The sequence below is a fragment of the Polypterus senegalus genome, chromosome 2 (assembly GCF_016835505.1).
Source record: "Polypterus senegalus isolate Bchr_013 chromosome 2, ASM1683550v1, whole genome shotgun sequence".
Classification (NCBI taxonomy): domain Eukaryota; kingdom Metazoa; phylum Chordata; class Cladistia; order Polypteriformes; family Polypteridae; genus Polypterus; species Polypterus senegalus.
The window spans coordinates 10,671,482-10,697,473 of NC_053155.1; the positions used below are offsets into that span (position 1 = coordinate 10,671,482).

The 25,992-nt window shown below is 42.7% G+C and overlaps 1 protein-coding gene across 3 annotated transcripts in view; it reads right to left on the minus strand.

The window, feature by feature from the left end:
• Window positions 1–8,264: 8,264 nt before the first annotated feature.
• Window positions 8,265–25,992, minus strand: part of LOC120522557 (amyloid-beta A4 protein-like) — a 97,294-nt gene continuing 79,566 nt past the window's right edge. For all 3 annotated transcript variants that reach the window (XM_039743444.1, XM_039743442.1, XM_039743441.1), the window contains 6 exons: window positions 17,719–17,818; window positions 15,485–15,706; window positions 11,407–11,460; window positions 11,130–11,227; window positions 10,036–10,182; window positions 8,265–9,524 (listed from right to left, as the gene is read on the minus strand). In XM_039743444.1, coding sequence (XP_039599378.1) covers window positions 9,423–9,524; window positions 10,036–10,182; window positions 11,130–11,227; window positions 11,407–11,460; window positions 15,485–15,706; window positions 17,719–17,818 — 723 coding nt within the window. In that variant the 3' untranslated portion in view covers window positions 8,265–9,422. The remainder of the gene's footprint in view (window positions 9,525–10,035; window positions 10,183–11,129; window positions 11,228–11,406; window positions 11,461–15,484; window positions 15,707–17,718; window positions 17,819–25,992) is intronic.

Below are 25,992 nucleotides of genomic sequence, written 5' to 3' on the forward strand. Positions count from 1 at the left end.
ACAGACAGATAGACACACTTCCACTCGTACACGTTTATATCAAAGTGAACAATTAATCACCCAGTGCAAACAGAGCCATGACATTGGGGGTATACTGAGGTGCCCTCGTAGTTAGAAGCCATTCCGCCACATACTACATACTACTGTGTCTACTGGGACAGGCGCGGGGAGTTTAAGCAGTTTAACGGAGATCACAGCAGACTGCCTGGAGACCCAGTCCAGGTTTTCAAAATTCATACATTAGATTCAGCATAATTCTTTTAAATACATGTTGAATTATGTATGTGAGGACACCTGTGGAAATTAATGGGAGGAACATTTAGGACTGAAGCCAGGGAGCACTTCTTCATGCAGAGAGTTGTAGGAATCTGGAATACAATATCAAGTCGTGGAGATGAAGCAGAACCCTTGCCAAACTCTTTAAAGGATGTGGATGACATTGGGATGGCTTATCTGTCAGCTAAGCAAAGAAGCCTGATGTACTGAATCACCACATCTCCTCTCGCTATATTCGCTGCACCATTAAGGAGTTCTCCTTCTGCTCCATGGACTAAGAGAGCTACGCTGAAACTTCCTGCCATCTCAGGGAGAAGGAGCAGCTGCAAAGGCAGGTGTAAATGTAATCGAGCAAAATGACACCTCCACACAATGCAGCTGTAAAGTGTCATGGGGATAGCAGATGTAAAAGAAAGCCCAGTCTGTAGCCCCCTCTCTCCAGCTCTCCCATTTACTCTCATGCCATTGGGTGGTTACTCAGAATAAGCAGGCCATACATTGGCCAAGAAATTAGTTGTGTCCAGTGTTGTGGAATTTGATTTGTATCAAATTACATAAATAAAAAGGCAAACATGAAATAATCAGATGAGATACAGTGCATCCGGAAAGTATTCACAGCTCATCACTTTTTCCACATTTTGTTACGTTACAGCCTTTTTCCAAAATGGATTACATTCATTTTTTTTACTCAGAATTCTACACACAACACCCCATAATGATAACGTGAAAAACGTTTACTTGAGGTTTTTGCAAATTTATTAAAAATAAAAAAACTGAGAAATCCTATGTCCATACAGTAAGTATTCACAGCCTTTGCTCAATACTTTGTCGATGCACCTTTGGCAGCAATTCCAGCCTCAAGTCTTTTTGAATATGATGCCACAAGCTTGGCACACCTATCCTTGGCCAGTCTCGGCCATTTCTCTTTGCAGTACCTCTCAAGCTCCATCAGGTTGGATGAGAAGCGTCAGTGCACAGCCATTTTAAGATCTCTCCAGAGATGTTCAATCGGATTCAAGTCTGGGCCACTCAAGGACATTCACAGAGTTGTCCTGAAGCCACTCCTTTGATATCTTGGCTGTGTGCTTAGGGTTGTTGTCCTGCTGAAAGATGAACCGTCGCCCCAGTCTGAGGTCAAGAGCGCTCTGGAGCAGGTTTTCATCCAGGATGTCTCTGTACATTGCTGCAGTCATCTTTCCCTTTATCCTGACTAGTCTCCCAGTTCCTGCCCCCCACAGCATGATGCTGCCACCACCATGCTTCACTGTAGGGATGGTATTGGCCTGGTGATGAGTGGTGCCTGGTTTCCTCCAAACGTGACGCCTGGCATTCACACCAAAGAGTTCAATCTTTGTCTCATCAGACCAGAGAACTTTGTTTCTCGTGGTCTGAGAGTACTTCAGGTGCCTTTTGGCAAACTCTAGGCGGGCTGCCATGTGCCTTTTACTAAGGAGTGGCTTCTGTCTGGCCACTCTACCATACAGGCCTGATTGGTGGATTGCTGCAGAGATGGTTGTCCTGGAAGGTTCTCCTCTCTCCACAGAGGACCTCTGGAGCTCTGACAGAGTGACTATTGGGTTCTTGGTCACCTCCCTGACTAAGGCCCTTGTCCCCGATCGCTCAGTTTAGTTGGCCGGTCAGCTCTAGGAAGAGTCCTGGTGGTGTCGAACTTCTTCCACTTACGGATGATGGAAGTCACTGTGCTCATTGGGATCTTCAAAGCAGCAGAAATTTTTCTGTAACCTTCCCCAGATTTGTGCCGTGAGACAATCCTGTCTTGGAGGTCTACAGACAGTTCCTTTGACTTCATGCTTGGTTTGTGCTCTGACATGAACTGTCAACTGTGGGACCTTCTATAGACAGGTGTGTGCCTTTCCAAATCATGTCCAGTCAACTGAATTGACCACAGGTGGACTCCAATGAAGCTGCAGAAACATCTCAAGGATGATCAGGAGAAACAGGATGCACTTGAGCTCAATTTGGAGCTTCATGGCAAAGGCTGTGAATACTTATATACATGTGCTTTCTCAGTTTTTTTATTTTTAATAAATTTGCAAAAATCTCAAGTAAACTTTTTTCACATTGTCATTATGGGGTGTTGTGTGTAGAATTCTGAGTAAAAAAATTATTTAATCCATTTTGGAATAAGGCTGTAACATAAAATGTGGAAAAAGTGATGCGCTGTGAATACTTTCTGGATGCACTGTATATACACTACAGTGCTGTGAGGTGTGTACAGTATCACACAAGCTGGAGACCCTCAGAAACTTGGCTTATGATTGGGTGGTGACTTTGGGTCTGCCAGATCTCCCCCAGTTTCCAATTGCCTTTGCATTGTGTAAGACATCACTGGGCTCAGGGAGACTATTTTTGTTTTTCCAATTTCTCCAAATGAAAGGCCAACACTTTGTAAGGACAATAATGCTCTGTCTTTTTAATTTGTTTTCTTGCCTTTATCACTGGACTATCCTCCATATCGTACTTCAGAGGTTGTAGTAACACAGTCTGTTCCAACTCTGCTTTATGACAGACTAGCAAAATACCCGCGCTTCACAGCGGCGAAGTAATGCATTAAAATTTTTATTAGGAAGAAAATTAAACCTTTTTAAACTGAGGGAAAATATACCAATAATTATTTGATAAGGATCTCTTTGTATACCACATTGTGAGTTCGGCCCCCCGGTTGTAATATGACCAAGCTGTGCACTGAGCTTACTCTTGAGCATGTAACGTACAGTTGGCCATGTGAACAGTAATCTTACCTCAAATCTCACAGCTTGGATTGCTGCTGTCATAATCGGTTTGAGTTTCATGGTTTGTTTCAATTACGACAGTATGTGTAGGACTTGAGTTGAAGTGACATTCAGCATCTGTCAAGTGTTGTAAGCACACAACGGGTTTCATCGATAAAATCACATCCAGCTCTTGAGAGTTTAAACATTCATAAACATCAAAGTGTCCTCTACTGTAATCGTCACCTGTCAATCTAAGATGTTTATGAGGCATTGGCGGTTGTCGAAAGGTGTAAAATATTTGGCCATTTCGGCACACTTGAAAGCGACAACCGAACAATTCAACGGCAGCCATCAACTCACATGCAGATCCACAGGTGAACGGCTTAAGCATTTCACTCTTCTAGTGCTCCTGTGTAGTCTAATTATTTCCTGAACTGTCATCAGTCCACACCTTGAACCTGTGCCAGTCGTTCAATACATAAGACACAATGGATATCAAGAGTGAGCCTGATATGGCCGTGCAATATGTAACACAGAGAATGGAAAAGGCAGGTGCCATCTCCGGGCATGGAAGCCACTCGGTAAGTGACAGTTCTTTGATCGATGGTGATCACCTCGATAGACATGTTAATGGGGGTTGGAATGATAAAGGAAATGGGTACCTGAACAAGTAAAGTAAGTCTAAAATATCTACACAATAACTATAATCATAACAAACGAACAATAAAACAGCGGAGAAGCCATGGATTAAATAAAAAGGCTGCAGTTATCAGCAGGGAGACGTGAATCCCATGGCGAAGCAAGGAAGGGAATGTAGAGACTGGAGCGATGGCCGGCCTTATATAGGCAGGCAGCCAACAACGTAAGAGGCGTTGGGATGGGGGACCCAACGCCACCTCACACGGTGACCGAGCTGCAGGCTATGGACGTATATATGTACGTAAGTAGGATTCAGTTAGCGTTGGGAACCCGTGTACCAAATTTCTTGAAGATAGGCCCATAAGTAACAAGTTCAATATGGCGGGCGTCAGTGGCATCATACCACCGAAACAAGTACGTACATTGGTTTCGGTTAGCGCAAGGAAGCCGCCTACCAAATTTCGTGAAGATGGGGCCATGAATAAGAAAGTTCAATATGGCGGACGTTGTTGACCGTTACGCATTGAATTTCGAAATGAAACCTGCTTACCTTTGGTAAGTAAGCTGTAAGGAATGGGCCTGCCAAATTTCAGCCTTCTACCTACACGGGGTTGGATAATTAGTGACGTTTGGAAAGTTCAATATGGTGGCCGACAGTGGCGTCATACCACCGAAATAAGTACGTACACCGGTTTCAGTTAGCAAAGGGAAGCCGCCTAACAAATTTCGTGAAGATGTGGCCATAAATAAGAAAGTTCAACATGGCGAACGTTGTCGACCGTTATGACCATTACGTGTAGAATTTCGAAATGAAACGCTAATAACGAAATGCTAAACGTTTGTAAGTAAGCTGTAAGGAATAAGCCTGCCAAATTTCAGCTTTCTACCTACATGGGAAGTTGGAGAATTAGTGATGAGTCAGTCAGTCAGTGAGGGCTTTGCCTTTTATTATTATAGATAAGGAGGTTTTTTAAGTAATCGGCAAAAGTTGGGACACCTGTGCAAATTGTTTGCTTCACCTTGCAAGGCTTCATTTACTTGAATTGCTGCAGAATATCCGTACGTCATGACCTAGTGGTTGTTCCCTGAAGAAGGCCAGTTTGCAATACTCTGAAATTTCCTCTTTTTTCCTGTTTTTGTTAACCTCAACTTTAAATTTAAAACTGACAGTTTGCTGCTTACCTTTTCACCAGTTTAGGTCATTCCTTGGGCTTCAGCATGATTACAACTGAAGAAAAACTGAGGTGTTCTAAAACTTGTGACAGGTAACGTACACGAGTCATGATATCTATGGGTGAGAATGCAAGATTAAATAAAGGTTCATCTAATTATCTCTCTATTATACAAAAAAAAAACCCTGGGATGAGACAAGATTTTTTGAAGAGATTTTTTCAAGTCCCGCAAGACAAGAGTTTAGCCATGAGAAGTCCTGCCCTCCTCTCAACAGCCCACAGTCCTCTCACCTCTCATTTGTGTGAAGGCTTTGTCAGACACGGTTCTTGCTCTCTCAGCTCTTACAAATTTTTTCATTTTCCTCACTTTAAGTTCCCAATAAAAGAAGACGTATTATGTCCAAACCTTATTGAAGAATTTCATCCCGAAGGATTGAGTACATGGTTAATCCTAGCTTCAAGAAACAAAGTCAAACTAATTAACACGAAAATTGTTGATCGGTTACACAGCAAATTGGTTAAATGTGTATCAATAGACTCAATTGAAACAGTTGATGGCGATGGTGCGGAAGATGAAAACATCAACTTTCAATATCACGAATATCTACAACCATTAACACCATCTGGTCTTTACTGTAGAAAGGAGGATATATCCAAGAAAGGTAATGTAGAACATCGACAGGGAATAATATTAGACAACAAAGGCGATATTGATATGCCATTCGTATTAAAATGTTTAGAGTTTCCCCATTAGAATAGCTTCTCAGAGACAAACATTCGAAAAAGTAATTTTATTTATTAGATAGAAGGAATCAAAATTCAATCACGGGCAGTTATATGTTGCATTGTCACGATGCAAGTCCAAACATGGAATCAAAATTCAATACGATATTGACGAAAATTAAATTCAAAAAATTGTTTCTACTGAAGTTTTGCAGTAAAAGTAATTTGGGTGTTAATTTCAAAGCCAAACAGAACAAAATCGTATTACGCAACGAATAACTCACCCAACATGAAGCAATTTACTTTCAAATTATGACGTTCTACTATTTTTTAATGTGGTTGATTACTTGCTGTAATGTAAAATAGTTCTATTATGCAATTGTAACAATTCCCATGAAGATAACAATCTGTTTAAATTGTACATCCGCATCCCCATACGCGATCGGCCGAACAGCAAAGAGCAATAGCGCAACCCGAGGGGTTGGTGAATGAAGCGAGCAGGGGGGCAAAGCCAAAAAAAAATGACGACAGTGTTTTAATAATGTAGTAATTACATGTAATTAATGCATGTTTTATTTTAAAACAGTCTTATTTTTAAAGATTTTCTTTTCTTATGTAAATGAGCCAGAGCTGCACATATGAACCCGTGGCCAGTGCTCCAGGTAAACACCCCCAAGTGCACAAGGACTCTACTCATCCCATTTTGAAGTCTCCTGAGAAAGAAGGGCTGCACTCCCAGGACCCTGGGGTCAACTAATACTATTCCACTCTACACTTCACCGCACCAATTCCAAGGCCCGAGGTTCAAGTCTTGCTACTGCCTTCTCAGGGAGGATAAGCAGCTGACGGGCACAGAGAGAGAGAGAGCGCGATTTTAATGACAGGTGTAAAAATGCAGCTAAATTTAATAATCGGGACACAACACAGAAACACAATGCATATAAGTGGCAACACTAAAGATGCCTAAAGCAGGGGTCGCCAACTTCAGTCCTGGAGGACCACCATGGCTGCAGGTTTTCATTCTAACCCTTTTTTTTTGTTTGTTTTTAATGAATGCCCTGTTTGTGCTGATAATTAACTTCTTGTGAATTCATTTCAATTGAATTGTTTTTAAAGATTTGTTCCTCTGAATTTCTTTCTTAAATGGCACCCAAACAGAAATGAAACGTGAAGTGAGGGAGCCAACAGAAGAGCAACTAAGTCAGAATCTCAAACTCCAACCAGTTGCTTCATTAGGCGCCGATTCTTGTTATTAATTAAACGTGTTCTTTAATTTTATTTTTTCTTTGTGCAATAGCAGACATTTCTGAAATTATTGATTTTCTCTTTTCTAAGAGCAACTGGTCAAATGTTTTTTGGACCTTTGCAGATCAGCATTCCCTAGGCCTTCATCTTTCTTTATGTGATGGACACAATTTGCTGGTCGTTTTTTGGCTCATTTTATATCTCATTATTGTTTGGCTGCTAATTAAAGAAAAAAAAGAAAACAATTGCGCGGTCCAAGTCTTCAAGAGCAAGTCCATTAAAATTAATTCAAAAGATGTTAATTAGGAACACAAACAGGTCACTAATTATGAAAAGGGTAAGAATGAAAAGCTGCGGCCCACCAAGACTGGAGTTTGAGACCACCAGCCTAAAGGATGACCTGCTATTGGGCGTCTGCTTGTCCCTCCCTCAGAATAAGCAGGCCACACATTGGACAAGACAGGAATTTAGGCCCAGGGTTGGCCTCACTCACCCTAAAAGAACGACCCAGAGCTGTGTGTCTGATCCATAGGCCTGGGCCCCAACTGAACCCTGATCCCGTCTCCCCATGCACACGAAGCTTCTGCTTGTCCCTTTTTGAATCACGGCCCCGGGAAACAAAGCCAAGGTGAAGACACTTTTTTTTTTTTTTTCCTTTGTAAGTTTATTTATGTAATACCAGTGTAGAAAGCTCTCCAAACAAAGCAATGTTTGTACAGTCCCACAGAAGTCACTTTGGAGTCCAATCTAATTCTTCATATCAAAGCATTTCCGCAGGGCGCTGGGGTCCCTTGTTTTGGTGTTCCGAATGGGGAAAAAAATGGTCTGAAGTCTGAAAGACACAGAGCCATGGAGTGCTCAGCTATGTATGCACTGTTAGGGGAACCCTTCACTGACCAGGCAGTTTAAAGAATTTATACATATATTGTACAAATTCACCAGGGTGGAAAAAAACTGCATGGATCACCGACAAACTGCCCCACCTTTATGGAAGGCAGCATCCACTGGGGGGGTGGCCCACACAGTCAAGCCACCTGAGATTTGGATCTGATAACCGGAAGAACGGAACAGAAAGGGTGTGAATTTTTAAAATTGGAAAAAAAAAACAACAAACTAACGGAAAGCTGTCTTCCGGCATTAATGTTACATGGTGTCCAACTCCTGACCCTGGGAAATTCACTTGGCGAATTAGCAGGGACTCGCTGGAATAGAGAAATCAGCTTAGGAACATGCAACAAACCATAATGATGGAACGAGAGAACGTGAATGCCGAACATCGAAGGGGGGGAGGGGCAACGCGGCACGGAAGAAAAAATAAAAACGCAGCCAATTGTGTGTTGGGATGCCAGCGGCTATGACCTTTAACCTCTCGTCTGTACACTGAGCTTGCAGGTCTCTCTCGCCCCCCACCACACCTTAATGCACGGCACCACGGTCAATGTGAGGTTTTATGGGGTTTGAGTTTGGGTTTGAATTTTTTTTTTTTTATTATTTTTTTTTAAATTATTTTTCTGGATTTTTTTTAATATCACAAACACAGAAGAAGTGACCATCTATACAGAAAATAATAATTAAAAAAAAAAAAAAAGCAGGTATACAATCAATCTCAAAAAGAAAGAAAACGATTCTTACAATGCATAGTCATCCCCAAAGCCCTTCCCCTCACCTAAAAAAAAAAAGAAAAATGCTGGCGGCCCCTCCCCGTCTCACAGAAAGGGGGGTGCCCCCTGTGGACACCGACAATGAAACGTGAAGAGTCTTCATTTAAACCCCTCCCCCTGTTTCGTTTAAAATCACGTGATCACAAGATACTAACTTTACAATCTCGCTAATACACAGCTCTCTACGTGAGAAAGTACAAGTCAAAATGGCGGCACACTTTTTTTTTTCGTTTTTTTTTGTTTCCTCGTCTTTATCTTTTCATGCACTAAATAGTTACAGCTATCATCTTAATATATTACACGGAAATTTAAAAAAAAAAAAAAAAACAAAAAACATTCAGTTCGCAGTGATAAGTTTCTGTCACGGTGCCTTTTTTTTTCCTCTCTCTCAAAGAAATGACAATTCCATTTAAAGTACAGCACAGCTGTCACCCCAGAGCAGAAAAAGAATGGGGACAGAGGTGGAGGGTCAAGTGGGGTCAAGTGGGCGTAGCCTTTAGAGCGCTTTGAAGAATTTCCGATAGGCTTGCGGGAGGATGGAGTTAAAGGCTACAGACTGAGCTTCCCGGCTGGGCACAGTACTGTGCGGCCTAGCAGTCAACACTGCACAAGGGCACGCCGGGCTTCCCAGCCTGGCCTGGAACCTTCGTCCTTCAGTATCCCCATATTTTTTTATATATATATATATATATATATATATATATATAGGTGACCTGGTAGACCACTGAACAGGGCATGCTGGGAAGCCAAAGCAGTCAGTGTGTCTGCATTAAGGGTAGGCTGAATGGCAACTGCTGCTCCAGTATCTATGTGTGACATGGGGAAGAGGGCACTGCAAGACGAGGGGAGAGAAGGCAGTGGTGGGGCTGAATGAGCCGGAGGTCAAGGATTTTGCGAGGGGGAAGGGGGTGGCGGTGGTTGGGGGGGGGTCAGTGTGATGTGGGCTTCCCACAAGATGGCAATGGGTGGCCCTAATTCTGCATCTGCTCAAAGAATTTATAGGTGGGGTTCTCATAGCCATTCTGCTGCATCTTTGAGAGGTGGCGCTCCTCAGGGGTCACTGCAGCATCCACCTGCAAGACAAGGGGAGACAAAGCTGTCATCTCTGCTGTCCCCTCACATTATAAACTGGGCATTACCCAATAAACGCCCTTACTATCATGTGCCCCTCACACATATATACGGTTGTACCTGCAACCCTTGCCAGCCTGTTGCATTAAATTGACCCCCCCAGTTGCCTCCCCTTACCACAGCTCTGCCATCCCTAGACCATGTTATTAGATGATTCCTTACTACCTATCACTTGCCAGTCTTCACCTTTTCTATCCAACACTCCCTTACTACTCCTAATGTGTGCCCCCCTCATGTTATTCTTCACTTCACCCGTCCCGTCCCGTCCCTTCCTTGCCTCCTCATTCTTCACCCTTCTACAAACCGAGAGCTGCCCCTTTCAGCTCCCTGACTAGGACCTCCCACAACCCCCAATTCCTTGTTACACCTCTCAGTCCTCTGACCAGAGACCTCTACACACACACACACACACACACACACACACACACATCTCATTCCCCCCGTTATACATACCTCAACCACTCCGTGGTGGATGGACGTGTACTGCTTCTTTCGCAGCATCACCAGTGTGATAACAATCACCGTTGCTATGACAACACCTCCCACCATTAGCCCAATAATAGCTCCTTTATTCGAACCACTATCTTCAGCAAAGAACACCTGTGGGGACACAGAAAGAGGGTCAGTGAGCCCACCAATGCCAGAGAACTGAGAGTTACAGTAAAGCACTTAATACCATCAAAATGGTGGGGACAGTGACTGGTTGCCAAAGGATGGGCAGTAAGATGACAAGGAGGGAGGTGGCAAACTTGCATAGATTAATCGACCATCTAAATCTTGTGCTACAAAGGTCTTGACAGTTTTTACTTCTCTGTGCAGGCTGACCTTTCACATTGCCTGTTACTATGGTAACACGATAAAAGGCTGATGCCAGAGATTCCGAGAAACGGCCCCGTCTTGCTGCCCCCTCAGGTGCCCAATTGGAAGCCAACAAGGCCGCTTGGGATGCTTGGTGGATTTTACTAGAATCCGACATCTCCACCTCCTTCTGCACTGTGGTGCTTAGTGTTTGCACCACTGGGCATAATGCAACTCTATCACGCTAACCACAGGCAGCCAAAGCCAGTCACCAGGGAAGCAGTAGTTTCCATGACAACGCAGAGGCACAGCACCTTCATGGAGTGCTAGATCAATTCACTTTCTAGGAAATGTCGTTAAAAAGAAGAAAAGGAAAAAGGCATTGGCTGCCATGTCTCCTTATCTTCAGACAGTCACCTGCCTCCTGGAAGCAGAGGTCTGCTGCTTCTTTTCAACTACTCCAGAGCAATAAAGGTCGCAAAGTGCAGCGAGGGGCTTCACAAGAACAACTTCAAAAGGTACAGGGTTCAAAATGCAGGCACGACATCCTGAGCCAATGGTGCACACCCTGCAGAGGTCAGCATGGCACTAGTCCTCGCTCCTGTTCTTATTTTAGCTAATCAGGCCAGCATCAACACGCGCCAAGGTAGGCAGAAAGCACACTCATCTGGGATGTGCGTTTGTGTGTGTCGTATTCCTCCTGCTCTAACCCTCCACTTCCCAGGATCTGCCAGTAAAGAGACTCTTACCAGTTTTTGGTGGTGCACCTCATATCCCGAGTGTCGGACTTCTGCCTCCATCCTAACTTCAGGGATGTCTTCAATCTTGATTCCTGTCAGGGCTGAGCCTACGATGAAAGAGGATGCAGAACAGGGGAAAAGACATAGGAGTTAGGAATGAGGGGGTGAGCCATCAGAATGGCATTGTGTCACGCCAGCTGAGGACATCGGAGTAGCTGACTACTTCTACATGTAGAAAACAACAAAAGGAGGGACAGCAAGAGAAACTAGTTGGAGGCCAACATACCTGGCCTTGTGGTGAGTCCTCGGTCAGCTGCTGGGCGGGCATCCACTGGCTCAACTGTGCGACGGGGGAAAAAAAAAAAAAAGGGAGGGGAAGGGTCAGCTGAGGGTAGACAGGTGTGGAGTTTGGTCAAGCAGCACCAAAACGCCGGCTATTCTCTTGTCTTTCTACAATAGAATCTGGCAAGCCGGAAGGCTGAATATTAGTAATATAGGTGAGCAGAAAAAAAAAATACAGTTAAAAGGGGCAAGGCTCACAACCAAAAGTCAAAATAAAAATGAAAGGGCCAAAACATAAACCAGAATGTCTGTCTAAACCTCCTACACTGATTTTATTACTAAGTACACACTCAAGGAATTCAAAAACATGCTAGAAACGGAGCACTCCTCCTATGATATCACACGGTGGTAAATAACATGGCTGGGACCATCTTTGGAAGTTCTATCCAAAAGCATGATACAAAATGTTGGCATGAAAACATCGCAACAGAATTAAATGACACCTTCTAAGGCGTATGTGAAATGTGAACATGAATTCTGAAACCACCAAACCTTACATCCTACCGACTACACCATTCACTATTAATGAACAAACTTAGAAACCAAAATGTCAGAAACCTGAGCCTTGATTGTTGCAGCAGTGCAGTTACTAATTTCTTTCACCCCTTCAACTTTTAATTTAAAACCAGCTTCATATTTTCTTCTGATCGAACGCTCCATTGTAAATAAGGGATGCCCTTACGATAAAGGTGTATGAGGGTGTTACATACACAAAACGGTACAAACATCACTTTGGAATAGTTCGGGTATTACTGTGTGGTCACAAAGGCACAATGTATAGAAGTAAAAAGGCCGTGTGCCCCGTGGCGACTCTCTCAGGTGGGCGTTAGAATATAATAATCTCTTGGACCAATAGCACGAGTTTTCCACATTTGAATTATACGACCGACATTATAAAACACCAGAAATTATACGGTAAAATCAAGCCCCGACTTATCTTAATTTAAACACAAATATATATGGTATGCACAACCACGGAAGGATGTTCTTGCCAAAACTTAGATAATGAAGTTTTAAGGATTTGGAGACGGAAAAGCAAAGTCAAACGATATACTAAACTTTATATAAAAAAAAATAAAAAAGGACCCAAAACGCTAAAAACTGTTTTTACGTGATGCCGGCCTTTAACCGGTCGCTACATCATATCGAAGACTCAACAAAAGCCCATTAAAAGAAAAGCAAATAATGTTGCAGAATTTACAAAAAATAGCATTAATCAAAATAAAAAAAATACTTTCTAACCAAAACATGCAAATAATTCTATAAGGAAGCCTTAACATGGAAAATCTTAAGGAACGCATTCAGTGTGGGGATAAATTATAATTGGTGCCCATTATTGCCTATGATTTTTGCAATTGCCATTGAACCACTTGCTATTCATCTCCATAAGAAACCATCAATAAAAGGCATCATAAGGGAAGGTCTTTAAATGAAAATATTTATTGATGCCAATGAAATGTTGGTTTATATCTCAGACCCACTGTCATCCACTAGCAGTAAACCTACTAGGAAACGTCTCTGGATTCAAGAATAACTTTGATCATTCTTTGGCTTGTCAGAGCAGGCTGCATAACGTTTTGCCGATTGTATCACAATAGTTTAAATAACCGGTAGTTAATATTATAAGGAAAAATCTCCCTTTAGTAGTATGATGGGAAACATCACATATGACGTTGATAGATGATCCTCCCTCCATTCTAATTCACCCTGGAGAATCAATATAAATCAAAATGAATACCCACACAAAGCTCCTGCATCTTTTTCAAAGCATCCTAATGTACGCCATCAAATCCTTTTTTATGAAGCTAGACTGAATTGTAACCTCGTTTTTTTTTTTTTGGGAATTAAAATTGTCCAAGCACCAAAAAAGCAACTTGACAGAGGTCTAAATTTGAGGTTGACACAGTATCATCTAACTTTCGGTTTTATCACTGGACTGCAAATATTTATACAATAAAAAACTGGGAACTGGCAGATATCCACAAATCTGTAGCTGCTTGGTTAGTCATGGAAAGGAAATCCTGTTCTAAATCCCCTCTGGATGCTTTACTCTGTGCTCAAGTCAACACTAATAAGTGTCAGTTTACCAGCAATCCAGTGCTTCACCATTGATTAAAGACGTGGAGCTAACAGAGGACACATCCGAAAGCAGAAAAGCTTGTATGCATTACCTCATTCATACTGTAGATAATCAGCTCTCTCAGGCAGCTTGAGCCAATGCAGTATACAAATATGGAAGACACTCAAGGTTGTGACATTTAGAGGTCTGTGTATTGATAAATCACCACAACTGGGAGCTTCCAGCATAATCATATATATAAAATCCAACGCCTGACTGTCTGTATGTCTGTCCACGAGAGAATTACTTAATGTTTTTTTCTATAATTTACTTGAACATTCCAGTTGATTTTGTGACTTCTCTCACTGCGCCAAGTATCATAGTTGGCTTACAGCAGCGATTTATACGCGCAAAGTGAAGAGAAAAGGCTGCGGGCCGAGGGGGAGGCATAAAATTAATTGGACATACACTTCAATAAATATAAATATCATTTTAGAACACAACAGTTTAGTCCATTATCCTACAGAATTTTTAAATTCCATGATCCTCCTGCCATGCCACCCTACAACTTAGCATTGAAAGTAGGAGCACCGATTATCCTTTTCAGAAACCTGAGCCCACCCACACTTTGCAGTGGTACCCGTCTCCAGGTCTGTCAGCTTCAGAACAACATCATGGAAGCGATAATCATCACGGGATGTGGCATTGGCGAGAGGGTTTTAATCCCTCGCACTCCTAATTGTGACAGACCTGCCCTTTCAATTCAATAGAATACACTTCACGGTGAAGCTTTGCTTTGCAATGTCAATTAACAAGGCCCTGGGACAGACACTCAAGTTGGCAGGGGTTGATCTTCGCATGACCAGCTTTATGCCGCTTTCTCCCAGGTTAGTTCCCCAAGAAGCATATATGTCCTCACCCCTGATGGCAAAACCAAAAATATTGGATATCTAGAGGCTCTCAGATAGGAAAGCTATCAATATAAATTCTTCTTAATACAAATTACATTGTTTTTGAAAGTTTGTCCTGTTTCACTACTACAAAGCTAATACACATATATGTGTGTGTATATATATATATTATATATATATATATATATATATATATACATACACACATACATACACACACTAACCATCCCCTGTGGCTTCGCCCACGTAGTTGTGAAACACGATGGTGAGGAGGTCGCCCTCCCCTCGGCCAGCCGCCCTCTCGGATAACCGCGGATATATCGCTCCTGCAAGCAAACTATGATTCTTAGTGCAATGACAGAAGTCGCAAAATCAGCCAGAATGTTCGAGTAAATTATAGAAAAAAAAACCAGATCTAATTCCGTTAAGTAGTTCTCTCATTTGCTAGGTAAGCGGAGGTAAGGTACGCCCTGAGGCTGGTGCGTGAATGAGGAGGGCATCACCCCCGTCTCCTTGGCCTGCAGCAGCTCTCTCGGATTCACACAAATAAATCGGTGCCACAAGCAAACTATGATACTTAGCGCAATGAGAGAAGTCACAAAATCAACCGGAATTAGGGTTAGGGTATGTATGGATGGATAAATAGAAATGCGATAGATAGATAGATAGATAGATAGATAGATAGATAGATAGATAGATAGATATAGACTATATCTACATATCTATCTATACATACACACACACACACACACATATATATAAGATTCTAGGCCTGAAAGGTGCTATATAAAATGAGATTCTTTACTGCCTTTATAGAGTTTGCTTTGACTGTGCAGATCATAAAAACATCAGGTTGGACAGAATATTGTCAGGTTCCTTTACAACCTGCGTTTTTATGAGGGTTGGTATGAAAGGTGTCCTATAAATGAAATACCAATATCGACAACTAGTTGACAAGGGTGGTTTATGTAGCCTGCTGAAATCCACCAACTTCTTCACAGTGCGCTATTTATCCTCTTTCTTCTCTGCACCATCATCTTCTCGTGGCTTACCTTCATTCTCTGTGTTGGCGGGCATAAAGTCGATGGGGTGAACATAACCTAGACCATCCAGACCAATGACCCCCTCCTCTGATGGAAGCAGATCGATGGGGGCAGTGCGGCTCTCTGTCAAGGAGGGCATGAGGGCGTCATTTCCGTAGCTGATCCTGGGCTCACTCTGTAGGGCGGCCAGTTGCTCCTCTGCCTCGCCCTGCTCCTTCTGTATCAAATCATCTGTCAATGACGGGAGGACAAACACACCATTATAAAGTGGACAGAAATCACTCCAATCGGCTTCTGACTCCCGTCTGCGCTCCTTCCAGTGCCCACGGTGACTGCGTCAGGGCAGGAGTACAACGGATCTCATTTCCTTATCTGATGAACCTTTTTTTTTGTTTTTAGCCCAAATTAGATGAACACATAGATACAGTTACTTCTTATAAAGGTTTTTCTCAGGAAAACAGTATTTGAACAAAATCAATCACCCATCAAATGAAGACAAACCAGGGGTCTGTAAAAGTCTGGAAAAAAAGTTACAACAAACTAAACAGGAAACTTACAACAGTGTAGAGAGAGCTGTTTTGTAAACTATTTTGTAAAATATCAACTGCAAGTACCCGAGGCCATTAAGGGTGTCAAAAGCAGATAAGAAGGTCAAGCAGGAGCCAAATGTCTGCACCAGTAATTACTCGTCTGCTTTACAAGCAATTCCTGGTTACAAATGCTAGCCATTAAACCCAAAACACCCACGTAACCCATGTCAAAGAATAATTAAATGCTTGCAAGCTACTAAGGCAGGCGTTCTGCTCTAACGGCAGGTTCTTCATCCAGGCGTCTGTCATAAGCGGACCGAGGACGATTTCCAGTTTCTTTAGAAACGCCTCATCTATTTGACACAGGAAAGATGACCGTCCCTTCTTTAGGGTCTAACTGACCAGTGGGGGAAAAAAAAAAAAATAAGAACAGATGGCCCATTAGCGTAATAAAATAAAATACTTCAGTAAACAATATTATGTTTTTGTTCTAAATAAAGGGAAGGAAGAAGAAATTATAACAAGCCAATGGAAAAAAATGTGACTTTACTCTTCTGCCTTGCAACGTAGAATCCACGTGCTGATCTGTGACTGTATAAAAATCGAATCGATTGAACTTGTCCCGTCTTCCTCGGGGGGCGTTTTCTTCCACAACCCACCTAATCTGAACACAGACTCTCCTCTTCTCTACCCGATCAGCTTAACAGTTTTTATTGACTATTTTTAACGTTCCCGTCCACCACCTTAACCCCTTGTCTCTTTCTTACAATCCAAACGCAAACCTCCCCGGGCATCTAGTCCAGTGTGACAGAAATGTCCTAAACCTCCTGGTCTGGGGACAACAGGACCCCCTCCACACTAAGACATTAATGCTGATCAGTGATCTCCTGTATTCCCCCATTTAGGAAAAGCTTGTGTTGCTGCTGGGAGAGGTGTCAGTGAGGCCTTGGGGGTCTGGGGATGCTTACCTGGTGGTCCGAATGTGGATCCCAATGCCCCAGTGTAGTGACAGGAGAACTATACATTTCTTATTCTTAATTCCAGTTAAGGCAGACCTCACACTTAAACCTCAGAATTATGGGTAAGAAATGCAACACAAATAACTGAAAGCAAGGAATCGGTGGAAAAGAACAAAACCTCCAAAAAAAAAATAAAATTCCTAAGACAATCTTGGAATGGCATTTAGTGCATAATGGACCCTGCAAGGTTAAGATTGCATTGTCAATGAGCTTGTTCTTCAGCTTGGCTGGGCCTGCTCAGCCTTGCGAGAAGCAAGTCACTGCTGTGACAGATCCTCTTCACCATATTGCGCGGCTCCTGACAAGATGACCAATGACAAGTTCCAGAATGACAGCCTGGAATGCGGTTGACAATCTGCACTGCCGTTCAAGCGTGTAGCAGCAAGATCATGAATGGCTGGGAGACATGCGCACGGGCAAGACGGGCAAGACGATGCCGGTCATTTTTTTTTGTTCAGATGATGGCATTGATGATCACCGCTAAGTGCTGCGGCAGCCATCAGTGCAGTCACAGACCTCCAGGGCTTCTAGCAAATTGCCACACATGAGCTGCTCGGGCTGCAGCAGCCGCCGCCGCCACCGCCCACTAACGCACAAGGACCGACAGGGTGGAATCGTGTCGTAATTATCATCTTCTGTCACATGGCCCACCCTAACCGTCTCCATTTCTCACTCTGCTCGTTCACACACTCACCAACTTGGTCCTGGATCTCCTCGGCAATGCCAGGAACCTTGTAGAGCAGCCCCAGACTCTGGTTCATTCGCTCCTCGATCACTCGCAGGTGAGTCAGCACCTGAGGGAAGAGAACAGGCAAAGTGAATAGGAGGAGTAAAAACGGCAAGCCGAACAACCTGGACCTCCATGACACACGGCTGAGCTGAAGAGTCTGTCTGAAATGAACACTTTGAAAACTCGTCAGAAATCAATGGGGACAAACTCCTGCTGGCTCTCTCTACTGCTCTGGACTGATATGGTGATGTGTGAGGAACAAAAGGATGGAAATGAAAACGATCAACCGACAGAGTGAGGCCTGAACTCAGACACCCCCAAAATCAAAGGGAACAAAATGATGTGGCAGGCGAGTCCATTTTGCCGAGATGTCATTGCAGCAACTCACAATCGTACTCAATAGTTTGCATCCCTTCGTGGCCTGACAACGACCTAATGAGACAACTGATGGTGTCCTGGGGGATCTCCTCCCAGAAGTGGACCAAGGCATCAGTGAGCTCCTGGACAGGCTGAGGCGTCAGATGGTCCCAAACATAATGTCCCACCTAGAGAAGTTCTATTGGATTGAGGTTCAGGCGAGCGAGCGTGGAGGGGGAGCAGTCAATGGTATCAATTCCTTCGTCCTCTTGTCACATGGGGCCGGCTAGGCATTGTCGTGCACCAGGAGGAGCCCAGGAGCCGCTGCACCAGCATAGGGTCTGACAATGGGACTAAGGATTTCATCCCGATACAAATGGCAGTCATGGTGCCCACCTTTGTCTAGCCTGTAGAGGTCTGTGCGTCCCTCCATGGATATGCCTCTCTCCCCAGACTGGTCTGGCTTCTCCAGACCTTTTCACATCTGTCACATGTGCTCAGGGTGAACCTGCTCTCATCTGTGAAAAGCACAGGGCAGGGCGCCTGCCAGTGGCGGACCTGCCAATTCTGGTATTCTATGGCAAATGCCAATCGAGCTCCATGGTGCCCACTAGAGGATTTTGGGCTCTCAGGCCACCCTCATGAAGTCTGTTTCTGATTGTATGGTCAGAGACACTCGCACCAGAGGTCATTGTGTAGGCTCTGGCAGTGCCCATCCTGTTCCTCCGGTCCTGCTGATGGGTTAAGGTCCGTCCAAGAGGGGCCCTGTTCGGCTCTACTAGAGTAACTGCCTGTCTGTCTGTCTACTGGAATCTCCTCCATGCCCTTGAGACTGTGCTGGGAGACGTATTGATATGCCTGCCAGGGGGCAGAAGGCTCCGAGAGATCCAAGAGGCAGATCGGAGCAGCATCTGCAGTTATGCTGATATTGTAGCCGTCAGTGGTGGTGAAGAGAGAGCCGAGTCCAAAGGCACAGCTCTCGATTTACTGGTCAACCTACAGTACATCCCTGCCCTCGCCTATGGTCATGAGCTACGAGTACTGACTGGAAGAACTAGTCAAGGATACAAGTGGCAGAAATTAGTCTTCTTTGCAGGGTGTCCAGGCTCAGCCTCAAGAGATACGGTGACGAGCAGAGGCATACAGAAGGACTTCATAGTAGAGCCACTGTTCTGCTGCGTCAAAATTGGGTCTTGGGGGGGCACTCAAGGAGTGAGCCCACTGAGGTGGTTCAGGCATCTGCTTAGAAGGTCCTTCAAAAGGTGTTTCAGGCCTGGTCAACTGGGAAGAGACGTCAGGGCTGAGCCAGGAGATGTTGGACAGACTACTGGCCTGGAAACGCACCTCGGAGCTGGAACTGGCCAAGGAGAAAAGGGACGTCTGGGAGTTTTTTTTTTTTTTGCACTGAGACTATTGTCCTTGGTGAGCAACTGAAGACAGATGGATGGATGTGAAATAGCATACTTTTGAACTTTCTAGTAAAACCTGGTGAAGCAAATCTGCCTTCTCCACATCCTCCTCACCCTTCTTCTCTCCCTCATCCTCCACACCCTTTTCCTCATTCTCTTCCTCACCCATCTCCCCTCCTCCTCACCCTTTTCCTCATTCTCTTCCTCACCCATCTCCTCCTCCTCACCCTTCTCCTCATTCTCTTCCTCACCCATCTCCTCCTCCTCACCCTTCTTCTCTCCCTTCTCCTCCTCCTCACCCTTCTCCTCATCCTCCTCCTCACCCTCCTCCTCATTCTCTTCCTCACCCTCATCCTCACCCTTCTCCTCATCATCTTCCTCACCCTTCTCTCCCTTCTCCTCATTCTCTTCCTCCTTCTCACCTTTCTTCTATGAGCCTGCTGTCGGTGTCCTCAGGTCTTCTCCATCAGGGTAGGTTGCTGATCCCTTTACAGATTTTTAGCTCTGTATTTGCTTATATTGTTTTTTTCCGTACTTTATTAAGCATTATATATTAATAAGAATGTGATACAAAAACACACACACATATTTCTTCTACCAGTCCCTGGTGAAGTTCCCTGGCTGCAGACTAGCATGCTGGCAGTCCACCAAGCAATGCCATCTGTCTGACAGACCTGGCTAAGCCCACCGTCGTGTGGGCATGGCCAGCCTACCCCAGCACTTTTGTCATTTCTAAAGGCAATGGAGGAATAAAAGTGAGCCGCAGCTGCTGTTCCCAAAAAGCAATGTCTCTGCTCTCACTGATATCCCATGAGGCACCCGAGGCAGCCAATTAAGATGAGGCGGGCGGGAAGTGGCTGGCTGACGAGTCCCAGGGGTCCGCTTGACTGCCGCCGCCGAAGACACCAGCCGTTTATTAGCTCAGACCTCACACCTCTTGCTGGTGGTATTGCTGTTACGTGTACAAAGTGGCAGCGCACAGTGGAGGGCGCTATATAAAATACACAGTAGGCTAATGGGCCCAGTCTGACGCCCTGGTGCCAATGGGATGCTGCATTTGAGAAGGTAAAGAGACTTTCACCAGCATCAGCCACCCAAAAATGGAAAATCCAAAGGCTTCAAAAGTCAAATGGTGACGTCCAGTAGCCCTCACTGTTTCATTGCAGAGGCCACCTTGAATTGAAAGGCACACGGCGAGACGGCGGCAGAAGGGCACAAAGGCTAACCAGTGCCAGCGAGTCTGCTTGCCATTCATTTACGATATTTCTATCACATCTGTCCACCGATTAATTCATCGATCGTCTCCACTGATTTTTAGTCCATCACAAAATAGCGAGGAGCTACTGGGTCAAGACGAGACTCCGAATGGGGTGGGAACAGAAGACAACCAGACTGGTACGGTCACATTCTGCCAACTCGACGCCACACTGGGCAGGGAGATTAATGAACACGGGCAGGTCAGGAGGACCCTAAGGACTGATACAACTATAAGGACGTGAAAGGCACTATATAACGGATACTCGATAGACGTGAAAGGCACTATATAAAAAGAGACAGCCTGAGAGAGAGCGAGAGAGCGAGCGAGCTAAGTGGCATTAAAATATCTGTCACTCTGAGCAGTTCAGAGAGCAGAAGATGACCTGATCATTAAAAAGTGTCAAGTGAAAGACGACACAGCTCTTGAATATTTTAAGCCAAGACTTAATTTGTATTTGCATCATTCAAAAGCACAAAATACCAAAAAAAAAATGAAAAGGGCCTGAAGCAAAAGTTTGGGCTCATTACTTAGCAAGACCCCCTTTGGGGAGTATCACAGCTTGTGAACACTTTCTGTAGCCAGCGTAGAGTCTTTCAGTTCTTACTTGGGGGTCTTTTCACCCATTCGTCCTCCAAGAGGCTCCTAATTCTGCGAGCGGCTTAGTCTGCTTGGTAGGCCGTGCTCTGTACTGCGAGATCTCTCCACAGATTGTCATTGAGGTCGGGGGGGCTGTGAGGGTCTTGACAAAACCGTCAGCTTGCACCATTTAAGGTGTTCCATTAAAGATTTGGAGGGCTCTTTCAGATCATTAACTTGTTGTTGAACGTCGGCTTTCTAACCGATGGTGCAATGTTTGCTTCCAGAATGTTCTGGTATTTATTGGAGTCCACTCTTCCCACTCCTATTGACGTGTTCCCTGTGTCTCTGGGCTGCAACACAAGCCCAAAGCCCGATTGATCCACCCACCCATCCATCCATCCTTAATAGCTGGGGACGTGGTCTTTTCCTAGAATTCGGGCCCCCCTTTGCCTTAATGACGTTATGAACTGAGGAAATGGCCACCTGGAAACGCTTTGCTGTCTTATTGTCGCCTTCCTTCTCCTACTTGGCGAGCTTCAATTCTTTTATTGTTCCAGAGTGCCAGGCAGCTGCTGATTGTTGGTTGACAAGGTCGGAGGAGTCTGAGCATTTCTACAAGCTTTGCACTTTGCATCACCCGGGGGTTTCCTAACCATGACTGAGAACAAATCCAGAGTCCTTACGAGCTAATGAAGGTCTGAGACCACCTTGGGAAAGGTTATCTGAGACCTCAGATATCTTGGGGTGCTCACACTTTTGCACGGTGCTCTTTCCTTTTTTCCCCCCCCCCACTGCACTGAACAAAAACAATACACTCATCTAGCATAAAATGGCAAAAAAATAAAAAAAATAAAGTGTCATCTGGAACCCGAGGCCATTTGGTGAGCAGCGAACCTTCTGCTCACTTAACTATTCGCAGGAACAGACATTTTAAGCAAAGAGGTCGCAAACGCCTCTGCAGATGGGCTTCAAGAAAGACGATAGAGACAGAGAGATATGAAAGGCACTATAACACAGACAGATAGATAGTAAGAAAGGTGCTATATAACAGAAAGTAGATATTAAGAAAAGCACTATATAAGAGATAGATATTAAGAAAGGCGCTATATAACAGAAAGTAGATATTAAGAAAAGCACTATATGATAGATATTAAGAAAGGTGCTATAACACAGAAATAAATATTTAGAAAAGATAGATGGATGTGAAAGAAACCATACAATAGATGGATGGACACGAAAGGTGCTATACAAGAGGTTGACCGATAAGCATAAAAGAAACCATAAGCAAATATATACAAGGTGAAAGGCACTATAAAAAGCGACAAATATAGAGCTATGAAAGGCGCTATAAACAGATAGATATTAGAGGCAGATGTGATGGGCATCAAAGAGACAGATACACTAATATGAAAAGCAAATGAAAAAAATGTATAAAAGGTACTGCATAACAGATAGATATAAAAAGCACCATATTAAAGAAAAATAATATGAAAGGCACTATAAACAGGCAGATACAAGAGACATGTTTGGAAAGATTGATATGAAAGGCACTATAAACAGGTACAAAGTCACTAGAAAGAGATAGATGGATGCACAGATATGAAAAATGCCAAGAACAGATAGACTATGACATAGTGTATGTAGATAGAAAAGGCGAGCGCAATATGAAATGCACCCAACAGACAGATCCACACATGCTCTGTATATGACTGGCAGTGTACGCCGACACACTCTGTACACTCTGTACACTCTGTACACATACAGTAAAGGCACCAGAGACAGCGAGAAGGACGAGCACTAGCAGTAGTCGTATCGCCCCGAGCTCAGAGTTCAGTCAGATTCTTACCTGGTTATCTGATCAACACACCACACATCTCCACAATCGACAAAAGTGGCTTCAAACACAGAACTGCCTTTATATTATTAATAAAGCTGACAGCTTTAAGGTGCAACGAGTCCTTTAGCAGACAAACAGGCCATCACCATCCACCTGATGTCCGAGTCTCGTTTTCCCTTTCAGGGTCGTGGGGCACTGGGGTCTTCCTTGTCGTGTGCCTAGACGTGCGCACACACACGTCCGCTTTAGAGTTGCTGTCCTTATATGAAGCTGGTAAACAAAAGAACATGCAAACACCACACTAAGGGGGTGACACCTTGGAGCTGTAGGGCCACAGTACTAACCACTGAGCCACCATGTTACCCCGTCTTTTCTTTATGGTCAGGCTGCTTTTATTTTGTACGGTAACTGGGGCAGCAACTATAGAAAACTGTATTGTTAACATTGGTAATTTCATGTATTAGAAAAGAACTGAGACAAGTAGATACAATATTTCACCAAGCATTAAGATATAGGAGTTAGAATTATAAAGGCTTATGCTACATATATTATTATTATTATTATTTTGTATAAGCCTGAAACCACCCAACAGATCACATGCTGAAGAATGGGCCCCTCATTTAGAGAAGGGAATGTGAACTCTTTGGTTATAAATCACTGTAGGGGGAGAGAATAGCCCCTTATTAAACAGATAAGATGGACAGAGGGGGGGTTTGACACCCCCTCAGTGCTAAGAATTATTGGTGGACTAAATTAGAGGCAGGACTGGAGTCAGATGAGGAAGAATAATGGCTGAAATGATAAGAATTGTAATAAATGTAAAAGGTGCCCATTGCTGGGGGGCTCATTATTCCATCTGAGTTGAGTCTGTATGTGCACCATACAATAAAGGCCGATTCTGCTGCCTGTACTCAGACTCGGAGTGCCTTCACTGGGGCGGAGGGTGCCCCTGCCATGTCTGCCTGCTTCAACACAACCTTCATCACCGAAAGCAACACAAGAATGTGATCCAAAGAAAGAACACACCATAATGTGCAATAAGCACCAATGGGGGTGATTGGACTGGACTGGACTGGACTGGGCTGGGCTAACAAGACCAGCAATGAGTGCAGATCTCAACCTGGACTGCAAACCTCTGAAGAAGAAAAAAAAAAAAAAAAAAAGGGGAAATCACCCGTTTTATTTTGTTTTTTTTTAACCCCGGACATCTTATTCAGTACTATGAGGATTCAAAGTTGGCCCATCTCTGATTATTATTTCTGAAGGGTACACTTAAGTGTAAGGATGACAATATTACTGACCAATAGAGCTGCAGAACTCCACAGTTTTGCTCTGTGGACAAGCCAATTAAATTGCAGCCATCCGATAAAACTCAGCTGCCTCTGCAGGACATGTCTGTCATGTGACGTGACACGCCCCTTTGTCTCTAACAAACACACACACACACTGAGAAGGGAAGGGCTGTGGGAGGAGTAACGACTAATTGGGGAGGTGTGAGCTATAGTGGGCGTGGCTCGTGCTGGAGGAGTTTGTGTAGAAATAGTAGAAGAATTAAAATTTTAAAGTGATACCGAAAATACAAATATTAAATTTATTGTAAATAAAATTCTCACACTACTGCACTTAACTAAAGGCAATAATAATAAAAAACAATATATATTAATATAATAACTATATAAATTATTATTTATTGTTTATTAAAATAAGACTGTTTATTATTAGTATTAATACATTTTATGGTTTATTAACAATAATAATAATAATATAAACAAATAAAAATTATAAAAATAAATATATAATCATATATAAATAAAAATAAATAAATAAATACAAATAAACAAAAAACAAATTATAGAAATAATTATTGCTTATTAACAACTAATAGTAAATTGTATTTTATTGCTTAGTAACAATATATAATTGTTATTGTTTATTAATAATAATATTATTTATTAATTTAATTAACAATAATAATGATTAACAATTATTATTATTATTTAATTGTAATAATAATAATAATAATAATATAATAATATTATTATTAATAATAATAAAAATAATATAAACAAATAAAAATTAAAAAATATATAATCATATATAAATAAAAAATAAATTGCTAATAAATAAATACAAATAAACAAAAACTAATTATAGAAATAATTATTGCTTTTAATTAACAATTACAAGTAAATTGTATTTTATTGCTTATTATTAACAATTAACAATATATAATTGTTATTTATTGTTTATTAACAACTAATAATAATAATAATATAAACAAAGAAAATTATAAAAAATAAATATATAATCATATATAAATAAAAAATAAATTATTGCTAATAAATAAATACAAATAAACAAAAACTAATTATAGAAATAATTATTGCTTTTAATTAACAATTAATAGTAAATTGTATTTTATTGCTTATTATTAACAATATATAATTGTTATTTATTGTTTATTAACAACTAATAATCATTACTATTAACAATTAATATTTACTGTTTATTAATATTATTAGTATTATTATTAAATAATAATAATAATATATTTAAACAATAAAACCAATTTAAGGTAAAATGACTTGCGCATTGTCAAAGTGGTTGAGACCAAAAGCCGCAGCACTAGGGGGCGCCACTCGTGAACTTGAGAAGCAGGAATGTGAGGTGACACAAAACCCACAAAGTGCTGCAGGCCGAAGATCCTGATTGGTTGAACCTCGTGAGTGAGGCTGAAATGAAAAGCTCCTGCCACTGGGACAGAATGAACTTTAAAAAAACAAAAGCCCCAGAAGCAC